We start from the raw sequence: 21,286 nt of genomic DNA, 5'->3' as shown, positions 1-21,286 counted from the left end.
GCTGGCTGATCGATAGTGTGTGCACAATGAGACGGGGGATAACGAGGATCAGTGTGTGACTGCGCCAAATGCATCCCCATATGAACCCGCCTCATGCAGATGAAAAGATGGCTTGTACTGCACGCGTGTCGGTGGAGGCATGTGACTGTTCCGATTCTTCTCTGTCAGGAGTGGAGGTCAAGGTCAGTGGGAGCAAAGTACAATCAAATAATTGGATACGACTGCATTAGGAGACAAATTGGGGGGAAATGCATAAATAAAAAAATTAATAAAATGAAAAAGAGTGTATATATAATTAAAATCATTGCTGACATCTGGCATCATAATCATAAAGCCAAATGAGCAGCTGTAATCAAGAGAGTCAAGGGCATAGCAGTGGCTGCTTAGCAGAGACTGGATTCAAAGCCTCAACCTCAAGATTGATAGCGCAAAGCCCTATCCACTAAGCCACCAATGCCTCCAGTAGACCGCACAGTAATGCTTAAACAGAAAAAGGGAAAAAAGTTTGGCTGTTACACCTGAACTTAATAATTAGAAGAGGTGTCCACAATGGCTGAACAGGGTTCCCTCATAACTTCTGCACTTGTGGCTTCTGCTGGCTCATCGATAGTGTCTGCACAATGAGACGGGGAATAACGAGGATCAGTGTGTGACTGCGCCAAATGCATCCCCATATGAACCCGCCTCATGCAGATGAAAAGATGAGTTGTCGGTGGAGGCGTATGACTGTTCGAACAATTGAATAATTGGATACGACTGCATTGAGAGACAATGCTGTGGCTGTTACACCTAAACGTAATAATTAGGAGGGGTGTCCACATACTTTGGCTACATAATGTAATGTCGCTTAGGTGTGTACTTCACCTTTTTACCTCCAGTGAATAAATTCTACAATGCTTATGAATGTGTTATGAAGGCCTAATGTAGATATAATAAAATGTTAGTGTATTTAGTATGTGTGAGCACCTTCTTTATGTCGTCTAATGTGTGGATTTCAGGCGAGAGGCCGCCATGCACACACAGGAACTGCTGATTCATCAGAGCAGCCAGCGGCAGACAGTCGAACGCATCCATACACGCGTCGTACACCTGCTCGGAGTATTTTATTTTACCTTCAGGAGACAGAGAGTGAACAAAAGAAGAGTGAAACACAAAGATGACATTTAATACGTGCAGAGATGTGAGGCTCGATTTGTTCAGCGGCTCATTAGTACACATAGATCCTGCATGCATTCACACTTTCTCAGAACACTGTCAATTGAGAGTGAGTGTGTGTGCGTGTGTGTTTATGAGGGAGACGATCTGTACTGTGTCAACTTCGCCATCCAAGAGCTACCCCATCTGTTCAGTTATACCACTGCATTGCTCAGCAACACACACACACACAGTATAAATATTTCTTATTATTTTCAAATTTATTACCCTGCATTCACACCTGGGGCAATGCAGCCAGAGGAGTCTCATTTACAATGTAGGCTGGCAACGTACAGTGACAGGTGTAATAACCATAAGCAATGAAAAGTAGGTGGAGTCAGAGATACAATTAAGTTGCACAATATTTATAACATATATATATATATATATACAGCATACACTGATCAGCCATAACATTAAAACCACCTCTTTGTTTCTACACTCACTGTCCATTTTATCAGCTCCACTTACCATATAGAAGCACTTTGTAGTTCTACAAATACTGACTGTAGTCGATCTCTTTCTCTGCATGCTTTGTTAGCCCCCTTTCATGCTGTTCTTCAATGGTCAGGACTCTCCCAGGACCACTACAGAGTAGGTATTATTTAGGTGGTGGATCATTCTCAGCACTGCAGTGACACTGACATGGTGGTGGTATGTTAATGTGTGTTGTGCTGGTATGAGTGGATAAGACACAGCAGCGCTGCTGCAGTTTTTAAACACCTCACTGTCACTGCTGGACTGAGAATAGTCCACCAGCCAAAAACATCCAGCCAACAGCGCACCATGGGCAGCGTCCTGTGACCACTGATGAAGTTCTAGAAGATGACCGACTCAAACAGCAGCAATAGATGAGTGATCGTCTCTGACTTTACATCTACAAGGTGGACCAACTAGGTAGGAGTGTCTACTAGAGTGGACAGTGAGTGGACACGGCATTTAAAAACTCCAGCAGCGCTGCTGTGTCTGATCCACTTATACCAGCACAACACACACTAACACACCACCACCATGTCAGTGTCACTGCAGTGCTGAGAATGACCCACCACCTAAATAATACCTGCTCTGTAGTGGTCCTGACCATTGAAGAACAGCATGAAAGAGGGCTAACAAAGCATCCAGAGAAACAGATGGACTACAGTCAGCAATTGTAGAACTACAAAGTTCTTCTATATGGTAAGTGGAGATGATGGTAAGTGGAGCTGATAGTGAGTGTAAAAACAAGGAGGTGGTTTTAACGTTATGGCTGATCGGTGTATATCCCTCGTTGCTTTCATAGGTAAAATTGTCTTCCCCAGGGCGGATGAGATCTTCCAGCAAGACAATGCGACATGTCACACGGCTAGAAATGTCCGACATTGGTTGGAAAAGCATGACCAAGACTTCCAAGTGCTACCCTGGTCTCCTTATTCCCCAGACTTGAACTCAATTAAGCATCTGTGAGACCACCTTGATCGTCGTGTTTGCTCTATGGATCCTCCCACAGGCCCCCTCTAAGCATTACTAGTTTTACACACAAGCTAATAATATAATAAGAAAAATGCTTAATGCTTAACCCTGAATAATAGGTACATTCTTACTCTGGGTCACAGAATAACTGGAAAATCACTACAGTGAGTCATAGAGTCATTAAGAAAATCCCCAAATTATTATGCTGAGTCATATAATACTTGTAAAAATGTTTACTCTAAGTCATAGCATTATTGTGAAAATCTCGATGATAAAATCATTTCGAAAGTCATTACCCTGAGCCAAAAAATCTTTGGAAAATTCATTACCCTGATTTATAGAATTATTGGGAGGCACAGTTGTCTACTGTGCTAGCCCATGTGACGAAACCCTGCAATGGATTGTTGTCCTGTCTGGGGTGCATTCCTGCTTTGGACTGAATGTTTCCAGGGGAAGTCATTGGGACAATCTGTACTCTGATTTATCCAATTACTAGGAAAATCCTTTCTAATTATTGAAAAGGAACATCTTTCTTCATCTTTACAAAGACTTACAGTTATGACTAACTACAATTTATGCATTTGAGGGTTAAGGGACTTGCTCGGAGACCCAACAATGGCAACTTTGCAATAGTGAGGATTGAACCGGCAACCATCTGATCTGTACAGTACCAGTAATAATTTCTTTCAGGATAAATTATCCATCCATCCATCCATCCATCCATCCATCCATCTATCTGTATCTCTATCTATCTATCCTTCAGATAATAATTTCCTATAATAATTTCCTTCAGGATAAATTATCTATCTATCTATCTGTCTGTCTATCTATCTATCTATCTATCTGTCTGTCTGTCTATCTATCTATCTATCTATCTATCTATCTATCTATCTATCCATCCATCCATCCATCCATCCATCCATCCATCCATCCATCCATCCATCCATCCATCCATCAATATCTCTATCTATCTATCCTTCAGATATATAATTTCCTATAATAATTTCCTTCAGGATCTATCTATCTATCTATCTATCTATCTATCTATCTATCTATCTATCTATCTATCTATCTATCTATCCATCCATCCATCCATCCATCCATCCATCCATCCATCCATCCATCCATCCATCCATCCATCCATCCATCCATCCATCCATCCATCCATCCATCCATCCATCCATCCATCTTTAACGCTGAGAGGTACCACCGCTCCTTAGAACTTAAGAAGTATCAGAGATGCATGACTTATTTTCCCAACTCATAGTCTAGCAATCAGTGTTCTTATTATGCAGAATTTAGGCATATATTCCAATCCAAAGCAGCACTGTCACTTTAAACTAGACTGCAATCTTTAAGGTGAGTCATCAAATAGGGGTTTTCTTGTTCTCATGCTGGGAAATCTTTGAGACTGCTTTGTCCACTCGCCTCACCAAAGCGAGTATGTTGCATATCATTACTGGTCAAATGTTTGATTTTTACTGGAAGATCTATCCCGGAACATGCAGCACGAACCAGTCTGCAATTCTTTTTAGGGTCTGGTTCTGTTGTGCAGAGGGCAGTCCTCTGCAGACTAGAAATACAGTATATGTGTCCAACAAAGACTGTGTGTGTGTGTCTGTGTGTGTGTTATAACTTGGCAGATGGAAAAGGAGGGCGCCCGCTCTTTACTGTGCCATGGGGGAAATCACACTCGTTGACTCCCAGGGCCATCATTAACGAGCAAATTAATTTGCTGCTAAAGCTCGCTCTCTCTGTCATTTCAGACTGAATTAGAAAGCATGGCTAAGAAAAAACATGACAGAATCTTGATCTGGTGATCCTCCAGCCTCACTTTGATTGATCAGGCTGTGTAGCACGGAGCATTCCTTTGCTGAAAAAAACAATCCTCAGAGGAAGATTGTCAGAGCAGAAGTGAGCAAGTTGTCTTCTAGGATAACCTTGTATGCTGTTTGATTCATGAGTCCTTTACAAAGAAAAATCTGCCTGAAGCACCCCCTGATTATCACAGATACGCCACCAAAATTCTTCACAGTGGGTGTGAGACAATGGGTCTGTCTGAAAACCTAGTGAGCTGCCTTGCTGCTTACTGCCTACCTATGCAGCTGCCTAAGTAGAGAGGATTCTAATGAGTGATCATACTCATAAGGCGTATAATTTAGACGCACTACTTAGACAGCGATTAGGTCACAACAGTTTTGCTTACTAAGCTAACACAGTTAGCCTTAAGCCATTCAAACCAATGGGCTGAGACGACTGAAAACGGTTTAATTGTCACTGACAAATTTGTCCATCTCTTGTGTACCTTTATATAAATAGAAAAATGTATTTATATTTAAGGCACTTGTTCATTACTCCTCATTTGTCCGCCATATTTGTCATTGTGAGAAAAGTTGTGCCACACTGAATGCTGCAATTGCCTTCACCGCTAATGCCTAGTTCACACTACACGACTTTTGCCCTGATTTTCGCTCGCCGACTGGTCGGCGCTAGATTTGCCAGCTCAGGAGCAACTCAGCGTTTGCTCGGCGATCGAAACTCGGCTCTCAATCGCTATGTGTGAACTGTTTAACAACTCTATCTGACTCTATCTAGCGACTGACGATAAATATCTAGCTTGCTGCCGACTGGCAATGAGTGCGGTGTCGAACAGCCAATGAGAACGCAAGATACGGGGTGAGGGGAAAAGGGGAGGAATTGTAAAAAGGTGGGACAGGGGCACACACTCAAGTTTTACAGTATTTCTGACCTTATTGTTCTCTACAAAACATAACACCAATGGTGCATTGCAAAAAATATTTATTAACCTGCAACTCACTACAGAACAAACAATCCCTGCTGACCACATAGCCCAATCCACTCACACTCATTTATTTTTCCTATTTGCTTTTACGCTGCACATCAGCGCACAAACTTTGATCACTTACTACTTGTTGACGTGCATTTTTGGACGTGGTATCATTAAACCCTTCGTCACTTCTTGCATGTGTTTTCGTGACAAAACGTAGTTTGGGAGACCAGAGAAGCTCGCCTGCGTTTCCAGTTGGTGATAGATGGTGTAGTGTGAAACCCCCTATCGCCGATCAGTCGTGTAGTGTGAAATACACACCGACTTGAAAGACTTCCGATTACAAGAGATCCAATTGTGTAGTGTGAACTGTACAGCGACCTGACAACTTGGAAAGTCGTGTAGTGTGAACTTGGCATGAGGAAGCATCGGATGCTCCCTCTTTATTCAGTCAGATTATTACTTAAAATTAAGGCACCTCAGTAGGCAGCATTTTAAGGTATCTAAGAATTGAAAGTTAGCCTCTCCAAGCCTTAATCTAACCATTAGATGACCAGGTGTTGAGCCAGACTTAAAACTACACTGATCAGTAAAGATAAAACCCTCCAGTTCAGACCTAACTCAGAATTTGTGCCCACTTTTTAGAGTTATTCTTGAGTTACTAATAGCACTGTTTTTGCCACCCAGCTTGTCCTATAATAAGAGAATAGTAATGAGCACAGCAGATGGGTTTATAGTTGGATTTTGTTAAGGTAATCATGTAATCAGTACATCATTAAGTAGAATGAGATGTGTCTGTGTTGGATGTCAAATGTGTATAGATACAGATTTTAAAAAATCTTCATTTTTCCTGAGCTGCAATTAAATGAATAGACAGGAATAACAGATAATAGAACATTTGGACAGCACTGATACACAAAGGATTGACAGATTATATGCTTGTATGACCATGTGGTAGAATGAATAAATGACCATGTGCTTCAATGGGTGGATGGATAATTTATTAATAAATGACAGGATGTTTTAACTGGGTACCTAAATAAATAAATTGGCAGGATGTATGGGCTGAATAGGATGTTTTGATGGATGGTAAAGACATCTGGACAGAATAAGATGGACAGGCGCATTGCCGGAGTGTAAATATCATTGTTCAAATGTACATGTTTGTTTGTTTATTAGGATTTTAACGTCATGTTTTACACTTTTGGTTATATTCATGACAGATATGGTAAATTACTCATTACACAAGATTCATCAGTTCACAAGGTTATATCAAACACAGTCATGGACAACTTAGTGTCATCACTTGCATGTCTTTGGACTGTCGGAGGAAACCGGAGCACCCGGAGGAAACCCACGCAGACAAGGGGAGAACATGCAAACTCCACACAGAAAGGTCCCTGACAGCCCCACCTGGGGATCGAACCCAGGACCTTCTTGCTGTGGGGCGACAGTGCTACTCACTTAGCCACCGTGCCCAAATGTACATGTATACAGTGGATTTAGCAAGTATTCTGACACCTTGACATTTCACACACATGTGGATTTAATTATGAATGCATGTAATTGTATTTGCAAATGTAATTTCCACACATAAATCTACACACAATTACATACAGTATTTTGACAAAGTAAAAGATGTTTTTAAAGTTTTTCTAGAAGTACTTTCTGGATTACAGTTGGCAGCATATACAGTTATAAGTCTTCTTCTCTACAAGCTTCGTATGCCTTCGTATGACACTTGAGCAATTTATTCAATTCTTTATGGCAGATCCTCTCAAGCTCTGTCAGATTGCATCTGTGAACTGTCATCTTCAGGTCTCTCCACAAACTTTAATGGGTTTTAGTTCTAAGCTTTGGCTGGGCCACACAAGTACATTTACAGAGTTTCTGAGTCAGAATTTGTGTGTGTTCTGAGGAGGTTTTCCTCAAAATTTTTCCTGTATTTGAGTGCATTCATCCATCCATCCTTTAGTCTTTACCAGTCTTCCCTTCTATACCACTGAGAAGAACCCCATAGCATGATGCTGCTACCACCAGAGGGAAAGTATTAGCCATGTAAGATGCACTGACTGTTTTTCACCAGACATAATGCTTGCAGTTCTGCCCAAAAGGTTTAAGTTTAATCTCATTAAACCAGAGAATCTTTTTCCTCCTTTACATACAGTTCAGCAGACTCTAAGCAGGTTATCATATAGTTTTTACACATCAATGCCTTCCTTCTTGGTATTTCTATAATATCCAGTCAAAATCAAACCCACCACAGGCCGCTCAGGTGGCACAGCGGTAAAACACACGCTACAACACCAGAGCTGGGATCCCGAATACATCGTATTGAGTCTCAGCTCTGCCGGCCGGCTGGGCTGAGCGGCCACATGAACAACGATTGGCCTGTTGTTCATATGGGATGGGATATTAAGCTGGATAGGGACTCTCTTATGACTGATGCGACCTCTGCTGGCTGATTGATGGCGCCTGCAAAGAGACGAGGAAGGAGTGCGCTGATTAGGGTGTGTCTCTCTGTACACAGTGCTGATCCGCATATGCGCTCATCAATTGTATGTGACAAGATGCATACGTCTGCTGCCCACATGTCGGAGTGGGCGTGGGTTAGCTTCGTTCTCCTCAATCAGAGCCGGGGTCGGCATTGGCTGAGAGAAACCATGCTGCAATCGGGCAATTGGATGCAAGTCAGGAGAAAAAGGGGAGAAAATGCATAAAAACAAACATATATTTAAAAAAAATCAAACCCACCACACAAAGTGCTCAAAAGGTCTGAGGATTTTTTGTATTTTTCCCCCAACTGTCTCCCAATTTTAGTTGTGTCCAACTGCATTACACTTTCCCTTTACTGATGCTAACCTCCACTCCTGATTGAGGAGAGCCACAACTGACACATGTGCAGTACCGACTGCATCTCTTTACCTACACGATGCGAGTTCATATGTGGATCAGCTTTGTGTACGGAGAGTCACACCCTGATCCCATTATCCTTCATGTCTGTGCAGGCGCCATCAATCAACCAGCAGAGGTCGGTAATTGCACCACTCCGTCACCCTCCCTGCAAACAAGCCAATCATTGTTTGTGTAGGTGCCCAGCCTGTCGGTAGCAGAGCTGAGATTCGAAATGACGGTGTTAACGTGTTTTACCACTGCACCACCTGAGCAAAGCCTGAGTACTTTCTGAATCCACTGTATGTGCATTGTTTGAACAGACATAGTACTTGTTTGCAATGGACTGCCCTTTGATAAAGAAATGAATAGGAAGAGGAAATACAGATAAATGGACAGGATTGTTCAATTAATGTAGGTTGGCTGAGTTGCTATATGGTGGATGAATGGATAGCCAATGGTGGTTAGTGATAAATGAATGAATTATTTGATGTTTTTATGGATAAGTGCATAAATGAATAGACGGTTGAATGAATAGCAAGGGTGATGGATACATTTACAAACAGGAGGACAGACAGACAAACAAACGGGTTAAGAGATGTAAATGAACAAGAGGACAGGTGACTAAACAGGGTGGGTGGATGGACGTACACATGTCAGAATGACAAGATACACCGATCAACCATTACATTAAAACCACCTCGTTGTTTCTACACTCACTGTTAATTTTATCAGCTTCACTTACCATATAGAAGCACTTTGTAGTTCTACAATTACTGACTGTAGTCAATCTGTTTCTCTGCATGCTTTGTTAGCCCCCTTTCATGCTGTTCTTCAATGGTCAGGACTCTCCCAGGACCACCACAGAGCAGGTATTATTTGGGTGGTGGATCATTCTCTGCACTTCAGTGACACTGACATGGTGGTGGTGTGTTAGTGTGTGTTGTGCTGGTATGAGTGGATAAGACACAGAAATGCTGATGGAGTTAAACACCTCACTGTCACTGCTGGACTGAGAATAGTCCACCAACCTAAAAAACATCCAGACAACAGTGCCCCGTGGGCAGCGTCCTGTGACCACTGATGAAGGTCTCAAACAGCAGCAATAGATGAGCGATCGTCTCTGACTTTACATCTACAAGGTGGACCAACTAGGTAAGTGTGTCTAATAGAGTGGACGGTGAGTGGACATGGTATTTCAAAACTCCAGCAGCGCTGCTGTGTCTAATCCACTCATACCAGCACAACACACACTAACACACCACCACCATGTCATTGTCACTGCAGTGATGAGAATGATCCACCACCCAAATAATACCTGCTCTGTAGTGGTCCTGTGGAGGTCCTGACCATTGAAGAACAGAGTGAAAGGGGGCTAACAAAGCATGCAGACTACAGTCAGTAATTGTAGAACTACAAATAGCGTCTATATGGTAAGTGGAGCTGATAAAATGGACAGTGAGTGTAGAAACAATAAGGTGGTTTTAATGTTATGGCTGATTGGTGTATGTCTATGCAATACATGTACAGATGAACAGCAAAACAGCTGTGATATCTGGATAGACAGTGTGACTAGGTAAATGGAAAAGAATATGCTGGGGGTAAGTTTAGAAAAAGGGAGAAAAGGAGGTTTACTTACATTCTTGTTTGAAGGTGAAATATTCAGTCAAATGTCTACATTCATGGTTTCCCCGCAGCAAAAATAAAGTCTTTGGGTAGAGGATTTTCAGTGACCACAGATACAAAACACACTGAGATAGACAGAAAGAGTGGGGAGTGGGGGGGAGGGAGAAGTAGAAAAAGGTCACATAGATTATCATGATAGCTCAGTTGCCTTCATTGTTAATGTAAGAGAAAGCCCTAGTGAGCTCACCTCTATACTGAAGTAGCCTCGGTCCACATAGTCTCCCAGGAAGAGGTACCGCGTTGTGGCTGGTGACCCTCCAACCTCGAAGAGCTTCATCAGGTCGAAGAACTGGCCATGAATATCTCCACACACTGCAGTGAACAAACGTTAGTAGTCCTTCATTTATTAATTTTAATATATGCACACTGATCAACCATAACATTAAAACCACCTCCTTGTTTCTACACTCACTGTCCATTTTATCAGCTCCACTTACCATATAGAAGCACTTTGTAGTTCTACAATTACTGACTGTAGTCCATCTGTTTCTCTGCATGCTTTGTTAGCCCCCTTTCATGCTGTTCTTCAATGGTCAGGACTCTCCCAGGACCACTACAGAGCAGGTACTATTTGGGTGGTGGATCATTCTCAGCACTGCAGTGACACTGACATGGTGGTGGTGTGTTAGTGCGTGTTGTGCTGGTATGAGTGGATCAGACACAGCAGCGCTGCTGGAGTTTTTAAACACCTCACTGTCACTGCTGGACTGAGAATAGTCCACCAACCAAAAATATCCAGCCAACAGCGCCCCGTGGGCAGCGTCCTGTGACCACTGATGAAGGTCTAGAAGATGACCAACTCAAACAGCACAACACACACTAACACACCACCACCATGTCATTGTCACTGCAGTGCTGAGAATGATCCACCACCTAAATAATACCTGCTCTGTGGTGGTCCTGATCATTAAAGAACAGGGTGAAAGCAGGCTAAAAAAAAGTATGTAGAGAAATAAATAGAGTGCTTCTATATGGTAAGTGGAGCTGATAAAATGGAAAATAGACAGTGAGATTAGAAACAAGGAGGTGGTTTTAATGTTATGGCTGATCAGTGTATATATAAATATTTGAATGCGGCAAGACATATGAACCAGAAATAAAAGACACCCACCAAATACATCAACAGCAGTTATTTTATGGTTATTAATATCAACATTAAGTTCTGTTTAATTCCCTTATTTTTGCTTAACTGAGCAAACATTATGGCAGATGACAAGAACAATCAGCCATAAACACAAATTACAAACACAAAAACTGATAGATCACATTCTAATCTATAACAGGGCAACAAACCCTCACATTCACCGCACAAGCTGTGCCAATTTTGGGTCACTTTGAAAGTCAATTTTGTCACTTTCTGCTTATTTTTGGGAAGTAGGAGGAAACCAAAGTACCCCAGAGGATCAATCCTAGGTATCCAGGATGCATGTTAATAATAATAATAGTACATATGCAAGAGCAAAGCTGCACAGAGCACCAATCTAGTGCAACCTATCACACACTCACCTATCCCATTCACACCTACATACAGTTTATGTTCTGTATGTTTCTGGAACATTTAGCAGGATTTAGTACAGTACCTAAAAATGTACCTACCACACACTGGTTTGGTGTGTGTTGAATCCAGGACAAATACAGAAAATATTTTGAGAGTGTAGTGTAGATGTGATGATACAGGTGATGTGGTCATTTGAAAAATGTTTCCAGGATTTCTTAATTTAAAAGATTATTTTAAATCACTTTTACTAAGTTAAAGAGTAATTAAAGTCTGTATGAACTAGTATGAGTTTCGAGATGAGAAGAGGTCAGTGAGTCTTTCTGACGAAATGCTTACGGATTACGGTCATCGACATTCTTTTGATGAGTTTTGGATATAATTGTGGTTAACCTGAAAATTGTTATGTAAGAGGAAAGCTTGCCACCCTTTCTCCTACATAACAATTTTCACGGGTTGATTACCTCATCCAGCTAAAAACACTGTATTTGATCCAGATCTAAACCCTGGTTTGGAGGTTCTTTGCAAAGAACCTGAAATAAACTTTGGAGAATTTTTCTCTTTTAACTGAAACCAGTCTTTGGAGTGCTAGTTAAATAATCTGGTGTACAGGACTGGAGTCTTTACACCACTACACAGGTATGAGACTTGAGGTCAACGTCTTGAGGTCAGCCTCTGGGAAAATTTTTCCACCAAGATCTTAGCACCAATATCTCAGCATAAACACCGATCAGCCAACTACCTCCTTGTTTCTACACTCAGTGTCTATTTTATCAGCTCCACTTACCATATAGAAGCACTTTGTAGTTCTACAATTACTGACTGTAGTCCATCTGTTTCTCTACATACTTTTTAAGCCTGCTTTCACCCTGTTCTTCATTGGTCAGGACCCCCACAGGACCACCACAGAGTAGGTATTATTTAGGTGGTGGATCATTCTCAGCACTGCAGTGACACTGACATGGTGGTGGTGTGTTAGTGTGTGTTGTGCTGGTATGAGTGGATCAGACACAGCAGCGCTGCTGGAGTTTTTAAATACCGTGTCCACTCACTGTCCACTCTATTAGACACTCCTACCTAGTTGGTTCACCTTGTAGATGTAAAGTCAGAGACGATCGCTCATCTATTGCTGCTGTTTGAGTTGGTCATTTTCTAGACCTTCATCAGTGGTCACAGGGCGCTGCCCATGGGGCGCTGTTGGCTGGATATTTTTGGTTGGTGGACTATTCTCAGTCCAGCAGTGAAAGTGAGGTGTTTAAAAACTCCAGCAGTGCTGCTGTGTCTGATTCACTCATACCAGCACAACACACACTAACACACCACCACCATGTCAGTGTCACTGCAGTGCTGAGAATGATCCACCACCCAAATAATACCTACTCTGTAGTGGTCCTGGGAGAGTCCTGACCATTGAAGAACATGGTGAAAGCAGGGTAAAAATTTATGTAGAGAAACAGATGGACTACAGTCAGTAATTGTAGAACTACAAAGTGCTTCTATATGGTAAGTGGAGCTGATAAAATGGATAGTGAGCGTAAAAAACATGGAGGTGGTCATAATGTTTTGCCTTATCAGTGTATATTCCTGTTGTTGGGTTTGTACTAAGCAAGCCTTTTCCCCCTCATATCCTGATTTCTTGCAGAGTGATATTGTAGGTCTTGTGTTTGTCTTGGCATGTTTAGAAATGCCTTTAATAATTCAGTTTCTGATGTTTGGTAAATACAAATTTAAAGAATGAATTTAATGTTGTTACAAATGTTATAAATCTAATATAAGACCGTTAGTACAAAAACACCTTACCCATAAAATTGTCATTCTTAAAAACTAATACAGGGTGAGTCAAAATTATGTTAACACTTGAATGGCGGTAACCATTATTCACAAAACATACTTCATATGTGTAAGATGATTTACAGGACAATCTCAACCTGTTCTCCATCATGTTCAACACACAAAAACTAGTGAATAGATCCATTAGTGTTAACATAATTTTGACTTTTTGACCCGGTATTTGTTTATTGTATTTAATGCACAAAAAGTGAGTAAAATGGACAGTAAAACAAGGCTGTACCTTTATTTATTTATTTATTTATTTTTGTTTTTATTTTGTTTATGCCTTTTCTCCCCCTTTTCTCCCGACTTTTTAGCGCGTCCAATTGCCCGATGGCATCACGCTTCCTCTCCACTAATGTCTATCCCTGTTCTTATTGAGGAGAACAAAGCTAACCCACGCCCCCTCCCCGACACGTAGGCAGCAGCCATATGCATTCTTTCACCTGCACTAGATGAACACTAATGCGGATCAGCCCTGTGTATGGAGAGACACACCCTGATCAATGCACTTCTTCCCCGCCCCTGTGCAGACGCAATCAGTCAGCAGCAGAGGTCGTAGTTGCATCAGTCACGACGAGTCCCTATCCGGCTTACTACTACCCCACCCTTATATGAACAACAGGCCGATCGTTGTTCATGTGGCCGCTCAGCCCAGCCGGATGGCAGAGCTGAGATTCGATACGATGTATTCGAGAGCCCAGCTCCGGTGTGCTAGCGTGTGTTTTTACTGCTGCGCCACCTGAGCGGCCTGCTGTACCTTCATTTACTTACACTCATTAAAAATATCAGGTTTTATAGAAACAGACATAAGTGGAGAACGCAAGGGTGAACGCACTGAAGAGCCATAACACCAAAACAAGCAGAATTTCATTTCTAATCACAGTAAACATGATTTCCTCTGCTGTCCAATTAACCTCACTTGCTTGTCTTTGGACTGTCGGAGGAAACCGGAGCACCCGGAGGAAACCCACACAGACATGGGGAGAACATGCAAACTCCACACTCCATTTCTGATAAGGTACTTTTATACTTTATACACCAGTGGTTTCCTAACATCATAATTAGAGAAGTTTCCATGACAGCTTTTGCTTGTTTCTAACCTGTAACGGGGGCCTCGATGTCCAGCATGGTCTTTTCCTGTCGTAAAATTGAAGCTCCCTCATTGATAATTTGCAGGGCGACTGGCTCCTCTACACGACCCTCTTTAGTAAGATGAGCCTTCAGCAGGTCTATGCGTGGTTTCCCCTCACAGTCAAACACCTCCCGAATAGTCAACCTGTGGCTCAGCGGGAACGGGACCGCTGTCCATACAAAAACAGACATACAGAAACAAAGAGAAAAAAATGTAAACATATATTGGCACATTTATTATATATATATATATATATATATATATATATATATATATATATATATATATATATATATATATATTTATATATACTTAATATTAAGCACAGAGCAATAATATTGAGCACAGAGCAATTTTAACATTACAGACGTATCATTTAATCCTGTATACACTGATCAGCCATAACATTAAAACCACCTCCTTGTTTCTACACTCACTGTCCATTTTATCAGCTCCACTTACCATATAGAAGCACTTTGTAGTTCTACAATTACTGACTGTAGTCCATCTGTTTCTCTACATACCTTATTAGCCTGCTTTCACCCTGTTCTTCAATGGTCAGGACCCCCACAGGACCACTACAGAGCAGGTATTATTTAGGTGATGGATCATTCTCAGCACTGCAGTGACACTGACATGGTGGTGGTGTGTTAGTGTGTGTTGTGCTGGCATGAGTGGATCAGACACAGCAGCGCTGCTGGAGTTTTTAAATAATGTGTCCACTCACTGTCCACTCTATTAGACACTCCCACCTAGTTGGTCCACCTTGTAGATGTAAAGTCAGAGACGCTCGATCATCTATTGCTGCTGTTTGAGTTGGTCATCTTCTAGACCTTCATCAGTGGTCACAGGACGCTGCCCACAGGGTGCTGTTGGTTGGATATATTTTTGGTTGGTGGATTATTCTCAGTCCAGAAGTGACAGTGGGGTGTTTAAAAACTCCATCAGCGCTGCTGTGTGTTATCCACTCATACCAGTACAACACACACTAACACACCACCACCATGTCAGTGTCACTGCAGTGCTGAGAATGATCCAACACTGTTATGGCTGATCAGTGTATAATACAGTAATGGGACAATATGCACATCTTGTACACCTTCTTCTGGCCATCTGTGTTTGCTAGGTGGCTACAAGGTGGCATATTCCGCTAGCACACCAGCGCTGGGATTCTGAACTGGGATTCTACTACTGGTCATCTGGGTGCCCCCTAGCAGGCACAATTGGAAGTGCCTGCAGCACATAAAATTGGCCACTTGGTGGGAAAAGACCGGACCAATAAGGGGGCGGGGTCTTCGACACTGTGTAAGGACCCTGGTTAGTAGCTTGAGGTGCCTATACCGAAGTAGAGGAACGTTGGGGTCAGTGCGTGCACGAAACTAGCCTCACGCACGAATCCACACACACACACACACACACACACACACAGCTGATCTATTTCTATGGCATTCTTTGGTCTCACCTTGACCTGTGTAGCACAATCAGAACTCGTGCAACACCGGCAACCCCACATTTCCTACACATATGCACACACACACACACTTAAGCCCAACAGTGCTAGCACAGATAATGGCCTAGAATTAGACTTTGGGAAAGTAGGCCGCTGACAGGCTCGTTCTTGTTCCGGCACCCCTGAGGTACGACGGGAGCGATTCATCCAGGTCACAGCTGTGATACAGCCTTCCCCTTTCTCCATCTCTCTCTTTACTCCTTCTTCCTTACTTCATTATTCTTCTTTTTTCCTCTTCTTCTTCAATTCCTTTTATTCCTCTTATTTTCTTTTATCATCTAATACCCACCTGATCACTTGGAGGGGTCACAGCTGGTCTAACCCTTATGCTCAACATTAAAGACTCAATTTCACTCAGCTGGTGCAATATGGCTGCACATGGTTTTAATTATTATTTAAAAAAACTACCATATTTGGTCAAAATCAGACTTATTTGTTGACCAGCTGCTGCTTGTTAACTACGTCACGCTACAATTGAAACTGATTTGGATTTAAAATAGTTTTAAAATTATGGCAAACTTTTTTTTTCATTCGGAAACCATTTATAAGTGAGTATTGTGGTCTGATATGACTCAAGTGGCAACTTTTTGGTCGTCTGGGCGCCCCCTAGCAGGCACAATTGGCAGGGGGTGGGGTTTTTTGACACTGATGCCCTGGTTAGTAGCCCGAGGCGCCTGTACAGAAAGTGGAGGAACGCATCAGTGATCAGAGATAAGTGCACGAGATTGGCCTTATGTGCAAATTCACCAAAGTACGGCCAAATAAGAAGGGGTTGTGGACTGTGCACGCGTTGGAGACAGTGTTGCCAACTCCTCAGTAAGGAAAGTAGCTATTGGCTGTCCTAAAAGTCGCTAAATGACATCATCACCTAATTTGCATAAGAGATAGCACATGTCTATAGGTCTATATCTTATTATAAGTAGTGGTAGCACATCTCTATAGGTCTATATATTGTTATAAACTATAGGTAGCACATCTCGATAAACCCATTGATCTGTATCTCAGACATATATCTCAAATGTATTTATTAGGATTTTAATTTAATTTAATTAAATTTAATATTAGCCAGTATACAAAACATGTTGTAGTAAATAATTTGCTAACCCTCTATGAGAAATAACTTCTAAGGTTTTGCCTCTCTGATTTATCATACCCTGTTGGATAAGATCCCAGTGAGAAAACTATAGATCACACAGATCTTATCTATAGCTACAAAACACATGGAATAAGGAACAAATAATTAGAACAGAACTGACAAGGGAAAAGTAACAAAATTTGTTTTACATATTCAAACAGCTAAGTACAAGATAACATAATAAATGCTCAAATATTCACTCAGTAATGAACTTTATTAGACACAACCTTTACTGTACCAGATGAACCGCTAAAAAAGCCCAAAACTGAAAAATAACCAAATATATTTTTGTGTTGTAATGTTAAGGTCGTAATGGTTATTTAAAAATGATTGGCTTTCCTAGATGTATGAAAAACGCTCTAAAATCACTGAACGCATGTATAAACATGGTTAAATAAAACGTTAACACATAGCAATAGATAAACAGCTGTTATTCAACTGTATGCAATCAAGTATAGCTAATTTAAGCACCTTGCATAGTTCTGAAATAGAATAAAAAATAAGTCACATAATAACGGCATTACATACACTTAAACTTTTAAAGGAATTAAAACTAAAACCACACATTACTAACCGCTAGCAGAAATAAATTAGGCAAAGGTAGCACAGAATTATAGGCGTTCCACTAAACGAGTAAAAAACAGATGTGCGCATGCTCGGTAGGATAAATCGATGGGTACTTTGGGTAGGATAAATCAACAGAACAACGGCAGCACCCGCTGGTCGCTGAGGACAGTAATTGCAGAGCGATATGTGCTTTCACATCCGAGTCTCCAAAAGTCTCCAATGACACCAGAAAAAGTCGCTAGATTTGTCGCTAGTCGCTTTTTTGAAAAAAAGTCGCTAGAGGGGTCTGAAAACTCGCTAAATATAGCGACAAAGTCGCTAAGTTGGCAACACTGGTTGGAGAGACTGTGTGCCAAGAGAATATATACGCGATCAGGGTCCCCAGCAGCGGTTACACCAAATTATAAAAAAGGAAGACAATGCATATATAAAATAAAGAAAAAATTTCATGTGAGCATGTATTTTAGCCATATTAAACAGTGATACATTTTTAGGAAGCTGTGACAAGATGAGATATGACTATAAGATATGGCCATGTCTGTGTCCAATCCCCCAACATGTCTCAAATGTGAGCAAATCTTAGTAGCTAGGCCTCTATTGCACTCTCTGCTGCAGGGCCTCTTTACCAATGCAAATGCCATGAGTCAGCAAAAGTAGCAGAGTCAGCCTGCTGCAGCTGTCTGGGTCTTTTATGACAAATAATTCAAAACAACTAGGTTTAAAATCATTTAACTCCACAATCTGAGTAAAATCCGAGTAAAAATGTTTTCACTACCTGGCTGACCATTATAATGGAGTAGTTGGCAGTGCTGACGTAAGCATATTATAGGGAACTTAGAAGTGGAGTAAAACTAGGGTGAGAATGGCAGCATGGGCCAGACGGATACCTGCACTAGGTGGGTATAGCTCAGTGGTTGAGGTACTGGACTAGTAATCAGAAGGTTGCCAGTTCAAGCCCCACTTCTGCCAAGTTGACACTGCTGGGCCCCTGAGCAAGGCCCTTAACCCTCAACTGCTCAACTTAAAACTGTATTCAGTAATAACTAGGGATGCATCATTACCATTTTTTCCCAACCGAGTACAAGTACATGTATTTTTGTACTTGCCGATACCGATACCTATTTAGAATACCGTTTTTTTTTTTTAAACAAAAACACACGTGAGAAGTGACGAGAAGTTTAATGATACCACGTCCAAAAATGCACGTCAACAAGTAGCGAGTGATCAAAGTGTTTGTGCGCTGATGTGATGAAATCAAGGAGGAAAATAAATGAATCTGAGTGGATTTGGCAACACGAATAGCATGGATTGTTCTGTAGTGAGTTGGAGGTTAATAAATATTTTTGCAATGTTGGTGTTTTGTTGTTATGTTTTGTAGAGAACGATCAGGTCAGAAATACTGTAAAACGTGTGTGTGTGCCGGTGTATTCTGATATAAACTATATTATCCCCCTGTCCCACCTGTTTACACTCCTCTCCTGCGTTTCCCCTCACACCGTATCCTGCGTTCTCATTGGCTGTTCGACATGTCACTCATTCCCAGTCGCACATCTCAGATCAGATATCTGACGTGCTAGAAAACTCGATCCGGTTGCCGAGCGAAAATCAGGGCAAAAATCGTGTAGTGTGAACTAGGCATAACGCAGCAACGTGCACTAGGGCACACGGTATCGGATGTTTAGTATCGGAGCCTCATTTGCGAGTACGAGTACAAGTTAATAAGCGCGGTATCGGGCAAATACCCGATACCAGTATCGGTACTCATGCATCTCTAGTAATAACTGTAAGTCGCTTTGGATAAAAGCGTCCGCTAAATGCCGAAAATGTAAATGTAAGAGTTGGTTGTGTGGGAGTGGATTGGCACCATGGCAATGTGTATGGGGTAAGGGTTTAAATATTTGATAAATGCATCAAGCATGCAACTATGTTATTGAACTTTAATAATAATAATATAACACACCAATGAGGCATAACATTATGACCACTGAGAGGTAAAGTGAATAACACTCATTATCTCATCACAGCACCTGTTAGTGGGTGGGATATCTTAAGCAGCAAGTGAACATTTTATCCTCAAAGTTGACTAGACGACTGGGTCAGAGCATCTCCAACACTGCAGCTCTTGTGCGGTGTTCCCGGTCTGCAGTGGTCAGTATCTATCAAAAGTCGTCCAAGGAAGAAACAGTGGTAAACCGGCAACAGGGTCATGGGCGACCAAGGCTCGTTGATGCACGTTTGAGCTACAGACGAGCTACTGTAGCTCAGATTGCTGAATAAGTTAATGCTGGTTCTGATAGAAAGGTGTCAGTTTGTTGCGTATGGGGCTGCAAAAGGGGGACCAACACAATATTAGGAAGGCGGTCATAATGTTATTCCTCATCGGTATAGTTGCCAGAATCTGGAGCTATCACACCTCTATCTTAATATGCGCATTTCAAAATGTTTACACTGTCTCAGAATCAGGGAAATACTTTTTAACAGAGCAGACATGCAGTCATTGATCTGTAGCTGTTGTGATGCTTTGTGGTGTTAAATGCAAAAACTCCCTCTGCAGCAGTAACAGCATCTTCTGTTTTACCCAATCTCACGAAATAGTTCTCTCTCTCCTTTAGCTGCACTTTTGTGTTTTGCTGAACTGGCACCCTTATTGGACATTTTGCACGTCATGCATTCTGCTTCCCAAGGATCCCGACCGAGACAAAAATATGGAAATTTTGCATACAGACTACAAAATCTGAATCACAGACATTTTTGGTGATTTTAAAATCCTGGCCGGACGCATTTTTTAGGTCCAAAAAGAGAGGACATGTCAGAGATAAAGGGGACGTATGGTCACCCTAATAAAACTATTCTACAGCAGAGACGTTCACAAGTCACAAACGAGTCTGAGTCAAGTCACAAGTCTTTAGGCTAGAGTCTGAGTCAAGTCACAAGTCTTTAGGCTAGAGTCCGAGTCAAGTCATGAGTCTTTAGGCTAGAGTCCGAGTCAAGTCATAAGTCAATATAATATACACAAAACATATATTGGAAATGTAGTGTAGAAATAAACAAATTATCTGTAAGTTCAGATAAAAACCACAACAGATTAGCAACTGTATTTTGCCTTTTAACTTAGTGCCTTTACTTTCCTAGTCATTGTGCAAATAAATGTAATTTCCGTAACAAGAAGGTACCAGTTAAAAGCTTAAACTGATACGTTTTGTTTTCATTGCAAAACAAAAGTGCACGATAAATCACGGCACAGCGGCCAAAATCCAAAACACAGCAAAAAAAATCATAACCACTGCTTACCTTAGCTTATGTTCTTCTAGATGCTATTAAATTTATAACCGTGTGTCCCATTAGCAATATAATCCATTATTTTGTAAATGTGCTTATAATTAAAAACCTCCAAACTTTTCCCGGTTGTAAAGTAGAACACGAACTCGTTAGAAAGCCAATCAAGCGGTTTATTGATAATCATCTGTGTGACGCAAACGGAATAAATGCAAATAACAGCATTTCTTACTAAAAATTTAAATCAGAAGGTCTGATTTGTTCAGAAAGCGCTCTTTCAACCTTTAGCGCCAATTCTGTAGGAGCGTTCCATTCACCCCAGTTGTTCC

General features: G+C 41.4%; 1 protein-coding gene across 3 annotated transcripts in view; it reads right to left on the bottom strand.

The window, feature by feature from the left end:
• ppp3cb (protein phosphatase 3, catalytic subunit, beta isozyme) overlaps positions 1 to 21,286 on the bottom strand; it is an 82,448-nt gene that overhangs the window by 35,080 nt on the left and 26,082 nt on the right. For all 3 annotated transcript variants that reach the window (XM_062989211.1, XM_062989330.1, XM_062989248.1), the window contains exons 2-5: positions 14,438 to 14,638; positions 10,197 to 10,321; positions 9,963 to 10,074; positions 967 to 1,112 (exon numbers count right to left, since the gene is read on the bottom strand). In XM_062989211.1, coding sequence (XP_062845281.1) covers positions 967 to 1,112; positions 9,963 to 10,074; positions 10,197 to 10,321; positions 14,438 to 14,638 — 584 coding nt within the window. The remainder of the gene's footprint in view (positions 1 to 966; positions 1,113 to 9,962; positions 10,075 to 10,196; positions 10,322 to 14,437; positions 14,639 to 21,286) is intronic.

The sequence above is a fragment of the Trichomycterus rosablanca genome, chromosome 1 (genome assembly GCF_030014385.1).
Source record: "Trichomycterus rosablanca isolate fTriRos1 chromosome 1, fTriRos1.hap1, whole genome shotgun sequence".
Taxonomy (NCBI): Eukaryota; Metazoa; Chordata; class Actinopteri; order Siluriformes; family Trichomycteridae; genus Trichomycterus; species Trichomycterus rosablanca.
This window is presented reverse-complemented; position numbering and strand designations above follow the sequence as displayed.